At 46.1% G+C, this 15219-nt stretch overlaps 6 protein-coding genes across 7 annotated transcripts; 3 read left to right on the top strand and 3 right to left on the bottom strand.

Moving 5' to 3' along the window:
- The first annotated feature begins 143 nt into the window (after positions 1 to 143).
- LOC6535765 (endoribonuclease ZC3H12A) lies at positions 144 to 2080 on the top strand. The gene has a single exon (XM_002096352.3). It carries the CDS (start codon positions 417 to 419, stop codon positions 2037 to 2039), a length of 1623 nt encoding a protein of 540 aa, XP_002096388.2. The 5' UTR covers positions 144 to 416; the 3' UTR covers positions 2040 to 2080.
- On the bottom strand, positions 2004 to 4563 carry LOC6535764 (zinc finger protein 90 homolog). Its single transcript, XM_002096351.4, has 5 exons — positions 4271 to 4563; positions 3215 to 4215; positions 2918 to 3052; positions 2750 to 2860; positions 2004 to 2286 (listed from the first exon to the last, which is right to left on the bottom strand). The coding sequence occupies exons 1-5, from the start codon at positions 4439 to 4441 to the stop codon at positions 2139 to 2141; spliced, it is 1566 nt and encodes a 521-aa protein (XP_002096387.1). The 5' UTR covers positions 4442 to 4563; the 3' UTR covers positions 2004 to 2138.
- A 330-nt stretch (positions 4564 to 4893) lies between these two features.
- LOC6535760 (zinc finger and SCAN domain-containing protein 12) lies at positions 4894 to 6651 on the top strand. Its single transcript, XM_039376102.1, has 5 exons — positions 4894 to 5134; positions 5193 to 5971; positions 6031 to 6165; positions 6227 to 6337; positions 6396 to 6651. Exons 1-5 carry the CDS (start codon positions 4988 to 4990, stop codon positions 6547 to 6549), a joined length of 1326 nt encoding a protein of 441 aa, XP_039232036.1. The 5' UTR covers positions 4894 to 4987; the 3' UTR covers positions 6550 to 6651.
- A 35-nt stretch (positions 6652 to 6686) lies between these two features.
- LOC6535761 (zinc finger protein 544) lies at positions 6687 to 8134 on the bottom strand. The gene is made up of 4 exons (XM_002096348.4): positions 7921 to 8134; positions 7361 to 7863; positions 7163 to 7297; positions 6687 to 6970 (listed from the first exon to the last, which is right to left on the bottom strand). Exons 1-4 carry the CDS (start codon positions 8044 to 8046, stop codon positions 6763 to 6765), a joined length of 972 nt encoding a protein of 323 aa, XP_002096384.2. The 5' UTR covers positions 8047 to 8134; the 3' UTR covers positions 6687 to 6762.
- A 44-nt stretch (positions 8135 to 8178) lies between these two features.
- On the top strand, positions 8179 to 9577 carry LOC6535758 (myoneurin). The gene is made up of 5 exons (XM_002096345.4): positions 8179 to 8383; positions 8445 to 8875; positions 8936 to 9070; positions 9158 to 9268; positions 9328 to 9577. Exons 1-5 carry the CDS (start codon positions 8234 to 8236, stop codon positions 9464 to 9466), a joined length of 966 nt encoding a protein of 321 aa, XP_002096381.3. The 5' UTR covers positions 8179 to 8233; the 3' UTR covers positions 9467 to 9577.
- On the bottom strand, positions 9542 to 14858 carry LOC6535757 (phagocyte signaling-impaired protein). 2 transcript variants are annotated; one of them, XR_006245227.1, is made up of 8 exons: positions 14488 to 14858; positions 14190 to 14414; positions 12281 to 12773; positions 11821 to 12220; positions 10478 to 11761; positions 10211 to 10409; positions 9696 to 10150; positions 9542 to 9642 (listed from the first exon to the last, which is right to left on the bottom strand). XR_006245227.1 is itself a non-coding variant. In XM_002096344.4 (7 exons), the coding sequence occupies exons 1-7, from the start codon at positions 14546 to 14548 to the stop codon at positions 9966 to 9968; spliced, it is 2847 nt and encodes a 948-aa protein (XP_002096380.2). In that variant the 5' UTR covers positions 14549 to 14858; the 3' UTR covers positions 9550 to 9965. The 2 variants fall into 2 exon arrangements, 1 of the variants encoding a protein (XP_002096380.2); XM_002096344.4 differs by having other exon boundaries at positions 9550 to 10150.
- Positions 14859 to 15219: the final 361 nt, after the last annotated feature.

Below are 15219 nucleotides of genomic sequence, written 5' to 3'. Positions count from 1 at the left end.
GTTACTTCGCTTGTGTCTTTTAAGTGAAATTGCAAATATGAAAGAAAAAGGCTCCTTTAATAATAAGATAAGATTAAGGCATAATGTTTTCAAGAACCGAAAATGTTTCGCGGACATTTATAATCCAGAATAAGCGGAAGATGAATCCGAAAATCCGTTTCCTGTTCTCCCAAACCAGCGATGAACAAATTTTAAAGCGTTTAGCTCGGCTACTATCGATACCAAAGCGTAAATGGTGTTTCGCGAATCGAAATGTTCGATAAAAGATCGATTACATCGCGAAAGGGCAACCCAGCTCTAGTCTGTAAATGTAAATAGACGGAACTTGCTGCAGAGGACAGCTACAACGCAAGGAATTGGGCTACACAAAGAGCAGGTGCGAGCAGCCGAGGGATAGCCAGCCGCTGGTCAGTTAGATGCGCATCAAAATGGATTGCGAAGTGCAGGAGCAACACAAACATCAGCCAGGGCAGGAACAGCAACAACAACAGCAGATACATCAGCAACAACATCACGGCAGCAGCAACAAGTTGCCAGTGAGAAAGCAGGAAAGCTGCTCCGACGACGATGAGAGTCCCAGCCGCACGACGGAGCGGCAGAACCTAGAGTTCGCCAAGAAGCTGGGCTACAGCGAACAGTCCATCCATTCGGCGTTAACGCGCCTTGGCTCGGAAGCCAAGCAGAACGAGCTGCTGGCGGAGCTGATCAAGCTGACGGCCGATGCACCACGACCCGCCCACATTGGCGGGGGCGGAAGCCCATCCAGCATGACTACCACTCTGTCCTCCTCCATCGCCGGTGGCAACATCTCTGGCTTGCGACACATTGTAATCGATGGCAGTAATGTCGCCCTTTCTCACGGCAACAACCTGATATTCTCCTGTCGCGGCATCCGCATCTGTGTGGACTGGTTCCGGCAGCGTGGACATCGCGACATCACCGCTTTTGTGCCCAACTGGCGCAAGGAGATGGCAAACAACAACATAGCCGACCAGGAGCTGCTCTACGAGCTGGAACACGAACGATTCTTGGTGTTCACGCCATCGCGACATCTGGATGGCAAGCGTGTGTCCTGTTACGATGATCGGTTCATACTTAAGCTGGCAGTAGAAACCGACGGCATTGTGGTGTCCAACGACAACTACAGGGATCTGATCCTCGAAAGCAACGAGTTCAGGCGCGTGGTGCAGGAACGCCTGTTGATGTACTCGTTCGTAAATGATATATTCATGCCACCCGATGATCCTCTGGGCAGATCGGGACCAAATCTGGACCTCTTCCTGTGCTCGCAGACGCAACAAAAAATGGCGGATGCGCAGCAATTGTGTCCGTACGGCAAGAAGTGCACCTACGGGCAAAAGTGCAAGTTTCGTCATCACAATCAGGGGCCACTGCTGCAGCGCCTACCACTGCAGGCCTCCCACAGTGCACCCCTACACACGAACGTTGGCCAACAGATGATCAGTCTGAGTGGCAACAATAACAATGTTAAAATCAGCTCATTGATTAGTCGGGAGCCCCTGGGGCGCACCAAATCCAATACCATCGAACAGGTGTGCCAGGGCTTTTCCGCTCAAATGGAGCTGTCAGAGGGCTCCGTGGATTCCAACCAGCCTAACCGCCACAAGAAGCTGCAGCGCCAACAACCGCCACCCACCTACCGCCTCCTGGTGCCCACCTACAGTGCGCCCCTCCAGCAGCAACAGCCCCAGGCACAGCAACAGCATCAGCAGTCCAACTCCAACTATCACCACCAGTATCTAACGCGCACGCCATCCGCCCCGGTCACGGATCAGGGACTGGGTCTGCCACTGCCCGCTCACAACTTCGCCCATCTGTCCGCCTCCGATTCGCGCATCAACGAGGAACTGCATGCCTCGCAGCAGCTTCCGCGGGAGGAGCAGCGCCGGTTGCTTCGCTATCATCTGGGCAGCCTGTTCCCGCCGCACCAGGTGCATGCTGTACTGCAGCTTTATCCGGAGGAGACCGACGCCAAGACCATCTGCGCAGCTATTCTTAATTTATTTCCGCATAATTAGGCTAGACTTAAATTTCATCAATATACTTAGATGTGTAATTACACGCGTGTGTCTGTTTAAAGTGTCGCTTTGGGACGACGAGAAGCCCCCGCTCGAAATTTACATCTCCAGGCCAACGATGTTGGCCGTGTCGTAGGGCAGCAGCCCCGTGACGGATTCCCGTGTGGATTGGCCGCGCCTCTCGTGAATTATCCGGTGGTTGCGCAGTTTGTACGCCTGCGGGAAACCCTTGCCGCACACTTCGCATCTGCAGAGAGAGTAAACATGTTTTAAATTGATTACAATTGATTTTAAAGAACTGCGAACTTTTTGATTAATTTATGACTTATTTATAATTTATAATATTTAAATACTCGTCAAATCTTTCTTTCCCTGTTTATATAATTTTTTTTAACCCTCAGAAACCTAATAAACAATCAAATAAACTCAAACCATTAATGTTACGTAATGATCGTAAAAAATTAATCTTTTGAAACAGCATAGCTCTTTCAACATAGTTTCCACTGTGAATTGTACATTCTAATGGAATAAAAAGTATATTATATATATATATATATATATAAACGATTTCTATCTCTCTACCAAATCTATTTATTTATCCCAAAAAACTTAAACTGCTTTTAAAGCGGTCTGCATACACACGTTATCGAACAGTGAAAGTTCGTACTAGAGAATATGGACTGTATCCGCAGGGGAAAGCGGGAACTTACACGTGCGGCTTCTCTCCCGTATGAATCATTTTGTGGAACTTCAATGTGTTGGTGTATGTGAATGTCTTGTGGCAAACGTCGCATTCGTAGGGACGCTCGTTGGTGTGAATTCTGCGGGAGGTAATTATTCAATCAATTCGGGATTGGACTCGGAATTTACCAACTTACCTGTGGTGCTTGTTACGAGTGGACAAGTCGGCGAAGGCTGCCGGGCAATAGCTGCATTTGTACGGCCGATTTCCAGTGTGGGTGTTCATGTGGCGCGCCAATTGCTGAGCCTGGGCGAAACAGTGACCACAGATCCTGAAAAGAAGTTCAGTTTAGAAAGATTTATGGAGAAGACATATTTCCACGATTCATAAGCGACATTAGATTGTTTAATGCATGGGTTTTACTTTATGTTTAAAGTCGCAATAACACACCATAGAACATAGTGACCTCAGTAAAGTCTAATAAGTAACTTACTCGCACTCGTGGGGCTTCACGCCGGAGTGGACCTTGATGTGCTCGGTAAGACGACTCTGGGAGGGATACATGTTGCCGCAGACATCGCAGATGTATTTGAACTCCTTCTTGTCCCCTACAAGGATCTTGTGGCCGCCCTTGGTCTTGATGCCGGAATGCTTGCGCGCCAACACCTCGCCAATGGAGATTCCCTCCTCCGATTTGATGACCATTTTGTTGCCAGCCGCATCACTGTTTCCCCTCCTGACCTTAAGCGGATTGCTGCGTGCAGTTGTCTTGGAGGTTCCTGATTCTACAGCCACCGAAGTCGTCGAAGTAGCAGACCTGCGGGGATTCACTCTCCGCTTAGTGGCATTTCGCGCATTGATGGATGCGCGAACACTTTTTGTGGGAACGAAATCTTCTTCCGTTGAGTTCAGATCGCCATCCGCATCATCCTCGTGAGCACTTTCGGTCAACTGATCGTGTTCGACCTGATCCAAGTATTCGATTTCGGCAGATAATTCGGACAGGGATTGATCGGCCATCTCATGATCATAGCCCTGCTCGGTGATGAGGTCGCCCTCGTAGGTTTCGTACACGTCATAAACCTCCTCGATTATGCCGTCCTCCTCCACTTGCTCGCTTTTCACATGTACAATGCGATCCTTTTCCAGTTCCACAAGGATGCCATCCTCCAGCTCGTCGTGAAAGACACCTCCCTGGGCTTCGGCGGCATCCTCCGCCTCGGCGTATTGGCTTTCGTCAAGATCCACCTCCTCTTCTTCCTCCTCATGTTCTGGCTCCTGCTCAGCCTCATCGGGATCGGGGTCCTGCTCCAGCTTGGTGGCTGGCTCGGCACTTTTCTTCTCGGGTGTTCGCTGCTCCACCTCCACGGGACCAACGAACTGCCGCAAATGGCCGTACGATCTTTGGCAGGTCTCTCTGAACTTGAATGCCATTTTCAGCACCCTGAAGCATTTCTCGCATATCTTGTCCGGATAATGATCGAACTGTTTGATCTGCCAAGGAAATTGCGTTTTTGAATTGTTTGGAGGTACAATGGGACAAACTTACGGGCACTCCGCCGCACTCGCGAATCATGTTGGTCAAATCCTTCTCCGAATCGTCGTTAAAAATGCAGGCCATGGGCTCCTTGGGCTGCTGCAGGCAAACCCGGCAAACGATCCACTTCTGCGTGGTCGCTGGCGCCGCCGCCGGACTCGCATGTGCCGCCGAGTCTCTCATTGTCGCGAAAAGGAGGTGGAACTATTCCAGAAAGCTATTCTCCGCTTTAATATTTCGATTAGCACGCTCGCTGGACGAAGACGACGCCAAAAAAATATAATGTAGTCTGGAGCGAAGTGCACGCGTCGCAAGGCGAATGGCGACCACAGGGTGACCACAGTTCGACAGTGCACACGGTAACTTCAACAAAAGAGGAAGGTATTTACAGAACTAAAAGATTGGTACTTAAATAGAAAAATGGGTTTCTTATATTATTAAGTCAACAAAGTATAAACACCATTATTGCCGTATTGTTGCAAAACATTAATTGACACATTTTTACATTGTTATCTTACAATATGAGGTGATTTATTTAATAATAATTTTGGTAAATATTAAACACAGCTATACAATCGATACAATCCATCTATGTCGTTCATAACGTTCATTCACCGTATCAGGTAAGGGAACCGCGTCTCGCTGTGAATGGCGAGTGGCCGTGGACGCTTGCATTCAGCTGTTTGAATCTTTTGGAGCAACTGAAGTAATTGTTTTATAGAATTAGCCATGAAAACTGAGTCCAACGAGAAGTGGGTTGTGTGCCGCGTTTGCCTGAACAATCCCAGCGAGGGCGAGGAGCTGCTCCACGAGATATTCAGCGAAACGGCTAGCACGCGCCTGGACCAAATGCTGCACATTTGCGCAGGCATTCCAGTAAGCAAGACACCTGATTCATTTGTGCATTTTCAGAGACAATTATTTCACCACACAGGTCAGCCTGGATGACAACTTCCCGGACAAGATGTGCAGCAAGTGCGTGCGCTGCCTGCGGCTCTGCTACAAGTTCCGCCTGACCTGCCAGCGATCTCATCAACACATAATGGACATGCTGGTCCGGGAGGCTAGCAACGCCAATGCCGCCGGCGAAGGAGAATTGCTGAACAACTCGGAGGACCTTTCGGTGGAGAGCGTGCTCAAGACTTGGGAGGAGAACGCCAGTCAGCTTGATGGCGGCATGAAAGTGGAGGGCGATGAGGATTTTGACCAGCCGGAACATCAGCAACAGCAGGTTATTACCTACGTCGTGGAGGATGCCGACGCTGACGATACCAATATGTTCAGTGACCACGATTCCACTCAGCCGGAGCAGACTGAGATCGATAAGGCTGAACCGTATGCTGAATATGAGGAATATGAACTGCTCACCAACGAAAACTCGCCGGAAATCACACATGAAAAAAGCTCCACCGTTACAGATGTTACCACTGAAGAACCGCCCGAAGAAGACATTACTGAAGACATACTCAGCTCAGACGAAGATTATGTGCCAACTCATACTAAGCCGGAAAAACGCGATCGATCTGGCGGGAAGGCTGTTGCATACTACAAAAATACCTCAGAAGTGGAACCTGTGAAAAAGAAGCTTGGCAGGAAGCCGCGCAACAGGCTGAGCACATACATCTGCGATGTGTGCGGAAATATCTATCCGACTCAGGCGCGTCTCACCGAGCACATGAAATTCCATTCCGGCGTAAAACCACACGAGTGCGAGTAAGTTTAGAGGGTGGATAATATATAATATCTGTGACTAATAAAAGCTCTTTTTAAAGGATCTGCGGAAGAGGCTTTGTACAAAATCAACAGCTTGTGCGGCACATGAACACGCACACGGGGAATCGGCCTTACAAGTGCAACTACTGTCCAGCTGCCTTCGCCGATCGATCCACCAAAACCAAACATCATAGGTGATCTGAAAGACAAAAAATGACGATGGAAATAAACCAAACTAACTTTAATCCTCTCCAGAATCCACACCAAGGAGCGTCCTTACGAGTGCGACGTTTGCTCTAGAACGTTTACCTACTCGGACAACCTGAAGTTCCACAAGATGATTCACACGGGGGAGAAGCCGCATGTGTAAGTATTAACATACATTACTGTTCTTTCTACCCTAATGACCGCTATTATCTATCAGTTGTGATCTTTGCGGCAAGGGATTTGTAAAGGCCTACAAAATGCGTTTGCATCGGGGGACGCATGATAGACGTGTTGGCACCTGGAAAGCTGACATGGAAATGAGCACCAAAGGAGAAGATGTCAAGGGGGAAACGCCAGAGTTCCTCAGTTAATTCCCCAGAGAGTTCTTTTTAGTTTATATGAAAAGTTACGTCTAAGCATTAAGAAAGCCATTGTTAAGTTCTTCCATTAAGCAAATATATGTACACAGGATATATATATTTTTTTCTAATTAACTGTACAATTGTGGTTTTATTTTTGAACCATTTATTGAACAATTTTCAAAGAGAAACATGTGTAATTCGCTCTTTAATTATTTGCGTAAGTCACTGCCATGCTTTCGCCTCTTTCGGCGTTTTGTGTGATTTTTCGTGAGTATTTTTATGGTGCAGCTGAGAGAAGGACTTCTGGCAGTACTGGCAGCTGAATGGACGCTCACCCGTATGGGTCTTCAAATGAACCCGGAGAACATTGGAGTAGCCAAAGGACTTGCTGCAGAACTTGCATTTGTACGGTCGTTCGTTGGTGTGAATTCTAAAGTGTAGATAACGTAAAATGTATATATAGAAATATGCATTACTTAAAGAGTGTTATAGCTTTAGAAATATATATTAAAGACATCTTGTATTAATATAAGTATTACATTTAATTGAAGTTGAAGCTAATTAACAGAAATCTCTCTCTTTTGTTGAAGCTATGACAGTCCTATAAAATGTTCTTGCTTACCTCTGATGCTTAATGCGTGTGGAGGGATCGGCGAACCTGGAGTCGCAGTAGTCACATTTGTAGGGACGATTGCCAGTGTGCGTGTTCATGTGCCTCGCCAGCTGCGGGGTCTGGCGAAAGCGTTTATGGCAGATCCTACAAGGTGAGGAGATTATATGATATAGGATACGATCGGGTATATTCCAAATTTCTACTTACTCGCACTCATGGGGTTTTTCCGTGCTGTGGACTTTCATGTGGTTATTCAACTTTACCCGCTCGGAATAGACATTGTTGCATATATGGCAGGTAAAGGAAGTAGCCTGTCCGGAGTCCTCATCCTCAAAAGTTTGCGGTTTGGGACTGAGTGAATAGACTGATTCCTCTGGAGCAGAGTTGGCGGGCTCTATGCTGACCAATTCATCGGCACTACCGGCCACATCCTCGCTGCTCTCCAGCGTCACATCGTAGGGCTCTAGGTACTCGTACTCGACCTCGCTGTCGGTGCCGGTAGCCTCATTCTTTGAAAGGTCTCTTGATTCCCTTTTCTTCTTTGTGGTCTCCTGCTCATCGTAAACAATCTCTATGTTTAGCTCCTGCAGTTTCTGCTCCTTCAGCTCCTTCTCCGTCTGCTGGCAAAGCGATCTGAGTTTGAGGGCCGCTCTGAAAAGCAGTGCGCAGCTAGTGCAGATGCGATTGGGACAGTTGGGACTCTCACTCAACTGTGGATAGGGTTTTGTGAGTTAATATATATCATAACATAGTATTTAAAAATCCACCTCAACTCCAGTGCACCGTTTGATTTGATCTGGAAAATCCGGCTCCGTGCACATGAGGGACTCGTCCTTCGGCTGCACCAAGCAAATGCGACACTGAAAGTCCTTTTTATTTACGTTGGTATGCATTCTTCTGTTATCGCAAGCACGAATTTCGAAATATTCAATGATTTTGTTTACCGACCAAACAATTAAAATTTGTGCGGCTTCGGGGCGAATAACAATAAATAAACCGATAAGTATCGATGAATGGCCAAAAAGCAAAGAGCAAGCATAGTTATTCGGATCGTTAATGTTTGTTACTTGTTTGGTTTGAATGGCGATACGGTTGAACATGATGACCCTGTGCAGGACTTGCCTGCAGGATGGCGAAGCCCAAATGGTGTCCATTTTCCAGACAGCGGACGATAAGCTGTCCGGTGGCGTATCCCTCTGCGACAAAATTGAAAGTTTGAGTGGAATTCAGGTAGGATTCATTTGTTTCCTTTGATCTTTCTCATTGAATCCAAGTACTATCTCATCCACAGATAAAAGCAATAGAAGAGGATGCGCTGCCCACGAGAATCTGCCTCAGATGTAAGGCATTCCTAACTCTGGCTCACAAATTCCGACAGATTTGCCAGCGCTCTAATGAATTTCTCAGGGAATACGTGGTGCAACAGGTGGGTCCTGCAACTCAGCCCATCGAGACTGAGCAGTACGAATCACTTGAGGAGGAGCTACTTGAAGAGGGAGTTTGGTCCACGGAAGATCCCATCGTGGAAACGCCACCTGAGCCAGCGGAAAAGGAGACGGTACAAACGCTTCCTGCTCCTTATCCTGCGCCAGAACCTGCTCCTGCTGTTGCAGTCACTGCTAAATTACATGTGTGCGGGATCTGTGGCAATGGTTATCCCAGGAAGAGCACCCTTGACACCCATATGCGAAGGCACAACGATGAGCGGCCCTACGAGTGCGAGTAAGTTTACTTTCCTCATTCTTGTATATATACATTTCCTTGTCATGTTGGTCTTTTTAGGATCTGCCAAAAGAGCTTTCACGTCAACTACCAGCTAAAGCGCCACATCCGCCAGCACACGGGAGCTAAGCCATATACCTGCCAATATTGCCATCGCAGCTTCGCAGACCGCACTTCTCTCGTTAAGCATGAAAGGTAAACAAAATATAATTTTATATTTGAGCAAACCCTATTACTTAACTTCAAATAATATCCTGTTAACTAAATTGTATTCCTCCACAGAACCCATCGAAATGAGCGTCCTTATGCCTGTCACACCTGCGGAAAGAAGTTCACATACGCCAGTGTCCTTAAAATGCATTACAAAACACACACGGGCGAGAGGCCCTACATGTAGGTGGATTTATATTCAGCATAAATAAGACTTAATAACGGTTTTATTATTGCTTCAGATGCCAACTCTGCAACAAAAGCTTCGCTCGCATTCACAATCTCGTGGCACATCTGCAAACCCAACAGCATATAAATGATCCACAACTGACTGGTTATCTGAGTACTTTTAAAGTGGGGAATACTGTAGCTAATGCTTAACAATTGCACAATTTTAAGTAATATAAAATAGGGCATTTGATAAGATCGTGAAACTACCAAACTTTAAACTGTTGATTTTATGATTAAATGTTAAAACTCTGTATATACGAACTTTATTATGTAAATTATTATTTTTATGTAAGCCGCCGGAAAAATAAAACCAATTAGGGAACATACTAGAAAAACAATTTGTTCAAATTTTTACAATTTCTTCTTTTATTTGACTTACTTGCAAAGCGGTACGCAATCTTCTTGTTTTGTTTTGTTCTTTTCTAATTTTTGTTTTACGCATTTTACAACTTCTATATGTTGTACGAGGGAAATGCCGAAAATTGATTGATAAGTGCTGACTTGGCTCTGGTGTTCGAGATAATTGTGGTGTAGGAGTAGGAGGTCGATTGTATCCGTTAACAAAATTAAATAACAAACTATTATCTTGGATTGTGTTTGGGCAATGATGGCCGGATTGGCTGATGGCCTTTGCACAGCAAAGAAGCATCTACTTGGCCACCATGCGTATCTTGTCCTTCAGCAGATTGCGCAGCTCGGTGATCATCAGCTCGTGGGAGTCCTTGAAGGTGGCCGAAACGTCGCCGATGAGCGTGGCTTCCACCTCCGGCTTCAACGACATGTCAGACATGAAGGAGCTTAGGTCGCGTGGAAGCACGGGAGCCTTCCAGGTGCCTAAGGATTAGAGAATTGTACCCTAGCTTATCTTTGCCTGATTAACCTAGAGCTACTTACGTATGGCTGCATCGCAGGCCTCAAGCTTGTGCTTCAGCTGTCGCATCAGCTCCTGCAACATCTGGGATCGCTCCTTTTCGCTGATGGGTTGCGGTCCATCCACCTTGTTTTCTACTGGCTTCTTCTTGGCCTTGGTCTTTGAGCTGACCTGCAGCTTATCGTTTAACACGGACAGCAGGAAGGCGTACAGCGATAGCATCTGAAAAGTTATAATTATTAAAACATAGGTTAACATTAGATGTACGGCTTTCGCGATCACAAATGTACCTCCAAAGTGGCAGCCACTTTCTGCTGGTTCCCTCGCCGCTTCCACAGACCGTCCATGCCGTTACTTTCGTTGCTCTCGTTGATGGTCTGCACGCACAGCTCCATAACCGTAATAACGTTGTCACCCACCCGCTTGCATTGCTCGGCCAGCTTTCCTGACCCGCTCTGCAAGTCAAGAACCAGCTGGGCCAGGTCGTCAAAGAATCGTTCATATGGCATGTCGAGCAGCAGGTGAAGGCGTGTGGGCAGCAGGTTGACTAGAAATTTTTGCGCCAAAGGCTTGTAGTGCATTAGACGCAATCTCTGGAATAATCCCGTCCAGGACTCCCGCAGAAGTTCCAAGGTAGTCGTCTCCGTTCCCGGTGCCGAATCCTTCAAGCCGGCGCCGTGGTATAAGTCAATGAAAGAGGCAAAGAGTCGAAGCATCAGCGAGCGTACTTGTAGCACCTCAACTTCCTGGTCGAATGACTCCTTGCGCTCCTCCGCAGCATCTACCTCATGTAGCGGATCCCATCGGATAATTGCCTCCAAGTCGCGATTGTCGCTCAACTCATGCCAAGCGATCCTGTCCTCCGCCGGCTCAATACTCATCGCCACATATGCAGTCAGATTCTGCGTGATATTGCCGTAGCAACCGACCAAGTCGCAGATCTGCGCCTCCACCGAGCAAGCCACGTACTGTAGGCTGTTGGTTAACCGTTCCTTAAAGTTCATGAACTCTTCCATTTTAGAAAACGTGCAAAAGCGATATGTTAACGCAATGTATTCCAACCTCTCCTTATAGCTGTTCGTAAAGAACTTTAAGGTGGCATCGTACACGTTGCGATTACCCGAGAAGCGACCACCTAGAGGCAACAGTTGGCAGTGCACATAGCCCATGGAGTCCAGCTGAATCTGCTTGATGTCCAAATACTCGTACATCTCTTGTGCGCCCACTTGGCAGCCAAACAGATGGTAGATCTTTAGACTTAGCAGTTTCACGTGAAAGTTACTCGTACTGTTTCGCAGAACATACTGCAGCAGGCACAAAGCCTCGAACAGGTGATCCGACTTATTTTCCCGTCTACTCAGGTCGTACATCACATTTGCCGCAAGCAGGGCGTATGCATCCGATGGTCCCATTTCCGTGGCAAGTAACTTCTTACCAAAAGTACTCCTGCCATGTTCGTAGTGCAGCTTGAGGGCCGTGTAGAAGGCGAGCAGGTGGTCCACAGGCAGATCCATGTGGGAACCGCACATTCGAGAGATTTGCAGAGCACAAAGATGTTTCTGCAACTGCTCCTTCTACAATTATATACCAATCGTAAGACTCAGAGTTCAATTTGTACTTTTTACACACTTACATTTTTCGGAAGCGACGTGGAGGTTACTCCGCTCTCTAACAACAACTTGCTGGCCAGCGCTTGCCTCTGGTTCATGCTGATCGAAGGCAAGAACAAGGCGATATCATGAGTGCAGCACGATTTGTCGCCGAACAGACGGAAATACTCAATGACCATCTCGTCAAAGTCACCGATTAGTTTTTCCGCCGGCAATTGTTCCGCTCGCATGCGCTGGTGTAGCTCTAACCGTGCCAGATAGGGACCCCTTTTCTTGCGCTCTGATGAATCAATGATGCCCTGAAGAAACTCCTGACACCTGGCCAGAGAGTCCTTTTCCCCGTTCTGCACGCCCTGCGTCGAAAGTCTAAGCAGTTCGAACGAGCTTTGGATATACTCCTTGTAGAAGTCCCAACGGTCACGACTTAAGGATAGAGAAAACTTAGAAATCGTATTTATACATATACCTATTGTTAACGCTCACTCTGCATCAAGCAGCTGCTGCAGCAGCTCATTTAACTCCCGCCAGTTTCCCAGTTCCTTGAGCAGTTCGAACTTCATGCTGACTGGAGCACCAGGGTACAGCTTCGCGCACAGCTCACCAGTAAGGAATTCCCACGCCTCCTGGTACTTGTTTTGTAGCTTAAGGATGTGCAGATAAAGAAAGGCCTCCTGTTCCGTCTCCATTTTGCCCTCCTTGATGTGCTTGTCGACCATGCGCTGCGCCAGTCCCAAGTAGATTTTCCGCTTCTCGGGTAACGCCGACTCTGGCCCACGGATTCCCTGGAAGACTACGCTGATCACCGACCAAAAGTAGTACGCATTTTTCGGCTGAGCCTTGTAGAGCTGCAGGGCCACCGCCTGCTGTGCCTTGTAGTCCTCCACCCTCACATGGGAGATAAAGAGGTGGGCGAGAAGCTCCTCATTGCCCGGATTCTGCTTTACAGCGTGTTGGTACAGTTCCACAATTTTGTCCACTGCAAAAAAGGCAGATATTTTTACATTATTAGCGATTGCTCTTGCAGGTACAGGTATCTATATATTCAGATCGTTGGCACGCACTTGCCGCCCGACGTCCGACTAAGAGAATGCGATTTTAATTAGTCGGGCGAGGTGCGCGTGCCAAGAAAATAAGAAAATATGAATTGTGGCCTCTTCGTGTGCGTAGCATGGGCGTCTCTCGGGGAATCACTTCGCGGATATCGTCCGGCAGACGTGTCAAAAAAAAAGGTTTTGCTGAAATAATTTAGCTTTATATACATCAGTCTAAGACTAAAAATATTTTGTAAACTCTAATTATAATTCTAGGCATGGAACTAATACTTAATTATGATTGTTTTTTGAAAATATACAAAAAATTGATACACCAATATACATATAATGGTGTCTGGTAATCCTTTTTATACCCGTTACTCGTAGAGTAAAAGGGCAGAAAGAATATTCGTCTGTCTGACCGTCCGTATGAACGTCGAGATCTCAGAAACTAAATCTAGAAAGTTGAGATTTAGCATCCAGATTCTAAGTTTGTGATGTTGCCACGCCCACTCTAACGCCTACAAACCGCCAAAAACTGTGAGTGTTGAAATTTCTTCTTTGCTCTTTCACTAGGTAGTAAAGGGTATCAAATAGTCGGGGAACTCGACTATACTTTCTCTACGTGTTTTTTTTATTAAAAAGGAAGCAGTTCGTTTTTATACACTCTCAATTCCAGCATGGTTCTATATATAATTTTTTACACATAATTCTCTGATAAGATGGAGATGATCTTTAATGGGTTATAATTCCTAAATTAGACATTTTTTCAAAATTCTAAAGGACGCGCTAACTTGTTATTGCGATTTAAGAAAAATATTTCAAAAAAGTAAACCTTCTGATTTTTTGAAATTTCGTATTTTTAAAACTGGACGTCGGCAAAAAATTTCTGATTTCAAAAGAAATCTATTCGATTGTATGGTTTGGTCTTTTGTTATTAAAGCTAGCTAAATTTGCAAATATTTCTAACCACATCATTTTTGGTTCATATAATTTATTAAATCTTCTAAAATCCCTAAATATTTTTTAAAAGCCAAGATCATTTTTTGTCTTTTTTATCTGCTTCCTTTTAACATATTTCCTATAATGGGAGCCCCATATCAATAAACCGGTAGTTTTCAATGTTTTATAGTTTAAAAACGGGGATCAGGGGATTCAAATGGCAAAGGGAGCCAAAATTGTAACCGTGTAAGACTGGTGTTACTTGGTTCCATCATAAGGAAGCTACCTCCTAGAATAGGCTTTGGTAGTAATGTTGTCAGTCTTACGTAGGATCCAATTGTCGGAACCTTATGCCAAGCTAACTCTGGCACCACGTGGGCTCAGTATGTCAACACGGCGGTGGCTTAAACCGTACGTACGTTGTTCCATTTCACGGTAGCAGAAGGATAGCACCTGCAGCGTGGAGTCGTCCGTGGGCTTCTCCTCGGCAACGGTCTGGAGGCATCCGTGGCTTTCGTCATAGCGTCCCAGTCGGAGGAGGGATAGGCCTTTCAGAGCCCGGGCGCAGAGGAGGGTGGGATGTTTGCGGAGCAACTTCTCGGATTCCTGCAGAGCCTTGCGGTTGTTTCCCACCTCTAGGTTGTCTGTAGAGGATTGCGGTTAGTCGGTGAGCCTGCACCCGGTAGTTGGAGCCCTCCATTCCGGGGACACACTCACCGTAGACCGGCCGCAGTCGTCGCTCGAACAAGGTCGAGTCCATGCCCTGCTGATGTGCCATGTTATCGTGTTATGTGGTGCTGCTGTATGCTGCTAACCTAATTACAACGTGCTGCATGCACCTCGCACTGAGATTCGCTCTCTTTTGGGGTTTGCGGCACGCTGTCGTCTTTGATCAATTTCCTCCAATCGTTTGGGACTCTCCTTAGGTTGCCCGCGTTGCTTGGGCGGTCGGGGGCGGGCGGTTGGCTCTCAGGCACTCGAATCACACGGTCAAAGGCTAATTAGGTGCTTATTTTCATAGAAACTAGTGACTTTAAATTTTATTCAAAATAAAAAAACCTCAGACTGCATATTCAAAGAAAAGAGAGCGGCCCCTGTATTTTCGGGAGTATTTTTCTGGTATTTTTTGCGAAGAGCATGCCAACGTTAGGGGTGTTCGCTCAAGTCGCGGTATGCAATTACTATATAAATCTGAAAACTTAAGCAATCCATTCAATCATGGTTCTTAGGCTGTCGTTAGTTGTCTTTTATATAAGGGAATTTATAAATTCTTGTATATTCTTATTTTTTTCGTAAGATTCTACTTCTAACAATGTATTGATATTCGTATATATTTTATAATTAAAATAAATTATGTTTTAGATGCTATACATAAGATAGGGCACTGAACATTTTATATGTATAAGGTTTGATAGAAGTTTTAATAAAATACATTTTAAATAATACACA

This window comes from Drosophila yakuba, chromosome 3R (genome assembly GCF_016746365.2).
Source record: "Drosophila yakuba strain Tai18E2 chromosome 3R, Prin_Dyak_Tai18E2_2.1, whole genome shotgun sequence".
Lineage (NCBI taxonomy): Eukaryota > Metazoa > Arthropoda > Insecta > Diptera > Drosophilidae > Drosophila > Drosophila yakuba.
This window is presented reverse-complemented; position numbering and strand designations above follow the sequence as displayed.

Bases quoted from the DNA above. Each gene is read 5' to 3' on its own strand.
- LOC6535765 (XM_002096352.3), top strand. From the start codon at position 417: ATGCGCATCAAAATGGATTGCGAAGTGCAGGAGCAACACAAACATCAG.
- LOC6535764 (XM_002096351.4), bottom strand. From the start codon at position 4,441: ATGAGAGACTCGGCGGCACATGCGAGTCCGGCGGCGGCGCCAGCGACC. The intron at 4,216-4,270 runs GTAAGTTTGTCC...TTTCCTTGGCAG, and splicing joins GCGAGTGCGGCGGAGTGCCC to ATCAAACAGTTCGATCATTA. The intron at 2,861-2,917 runs GTAAGTTGGTAA...TACCTCCCGCAG, and splicing joins ACTCGTAACAAGCACCACAG to AATTCACACCAACGAGCGTC.
- LOC6535760 (XM_039376102.1), top strand. From the start codon at position 4,988: ATGAAAACTGAGTCCAACGAGAAGTGGGTTGTGTGCCGCGTTTGCCTG. The intron at 5,135-5,192 runs GTAAGCAAGACA...TTCACCACACAG, and splicing joins ACATTTGCGCAGGCATTCCA to GTCAGCCTGGATGACAACTT. The intron at 5,972-6,030 runs GTAAGTTTAGAG...CTCTTTTTAAAG, and splicing joins GTAAAACCACACGAGTGCGA to GATCTGCGGAAGAGGCTTTG.
- LOC6535761 (XM_002096348.4), bottom strand. From the start codon at position 8,046: ATGCATACCAACGTAAATAAAAAGGACTTTCAGTGTCGCATTTGCTTG. The intron at 7,864-7,920 runs GTGGATTTTTAA...CCCTATCCACAG, and splicing joins AACGGTGCACTGGAGTTGAG to TTGAGTGAGAGTCCCAACTG. The intron at 7,298-7,360 runs GTAAGTAGAAAT...CTCACCTTGTAG, and splicing joins GAAAAACCCCATGAGTGCGA to GATCTGCCATAAACGCTTTC.
- LOC6535758 (XM_002096345.4), top strand. From the start codon at position 8,234: ATGGCGATACGGTTGAACATGATGACCCTGTGCAGGACTTGCCTGCAG. The intron at 8,384-8,444 runs GTAGGATTCATT...TCTCATCCACAG, and splicing joins AAAGTTTGAGTGGAATTCAG to ATAAAAGCAATAGAAGAGGA. The intron at 9,269-9,327 runs GTAGGTGGATTT...TTATTGCTTCAG, and splicing joins ACGGGCGAGAGGCCCTACAT to ATGCCAACTCTGCAACAAAA.
- LOC6535757 (XM_002096344.4), bottom strand. From the start codon at position 14,548: ATGGCACATCAGCAGGGCATGGACTCGACCTTGTTCGAGCGACGACTG. The intron at 14,415-14,487 runs GTGAGTGTGTCC...AATCCTCTACAG, and splicing joins ACGACTGCGGCCGGTCTACG to ACAACCTAGAGGTGGGAAAC. The intron at 11,762-11,820 runs GTAAGTGTGTAA...ATATAATTGTAG, and splicing joins CCACGTCGCTTCCGAAAAAT to AAGGAGCAGTTGCAGAAACA.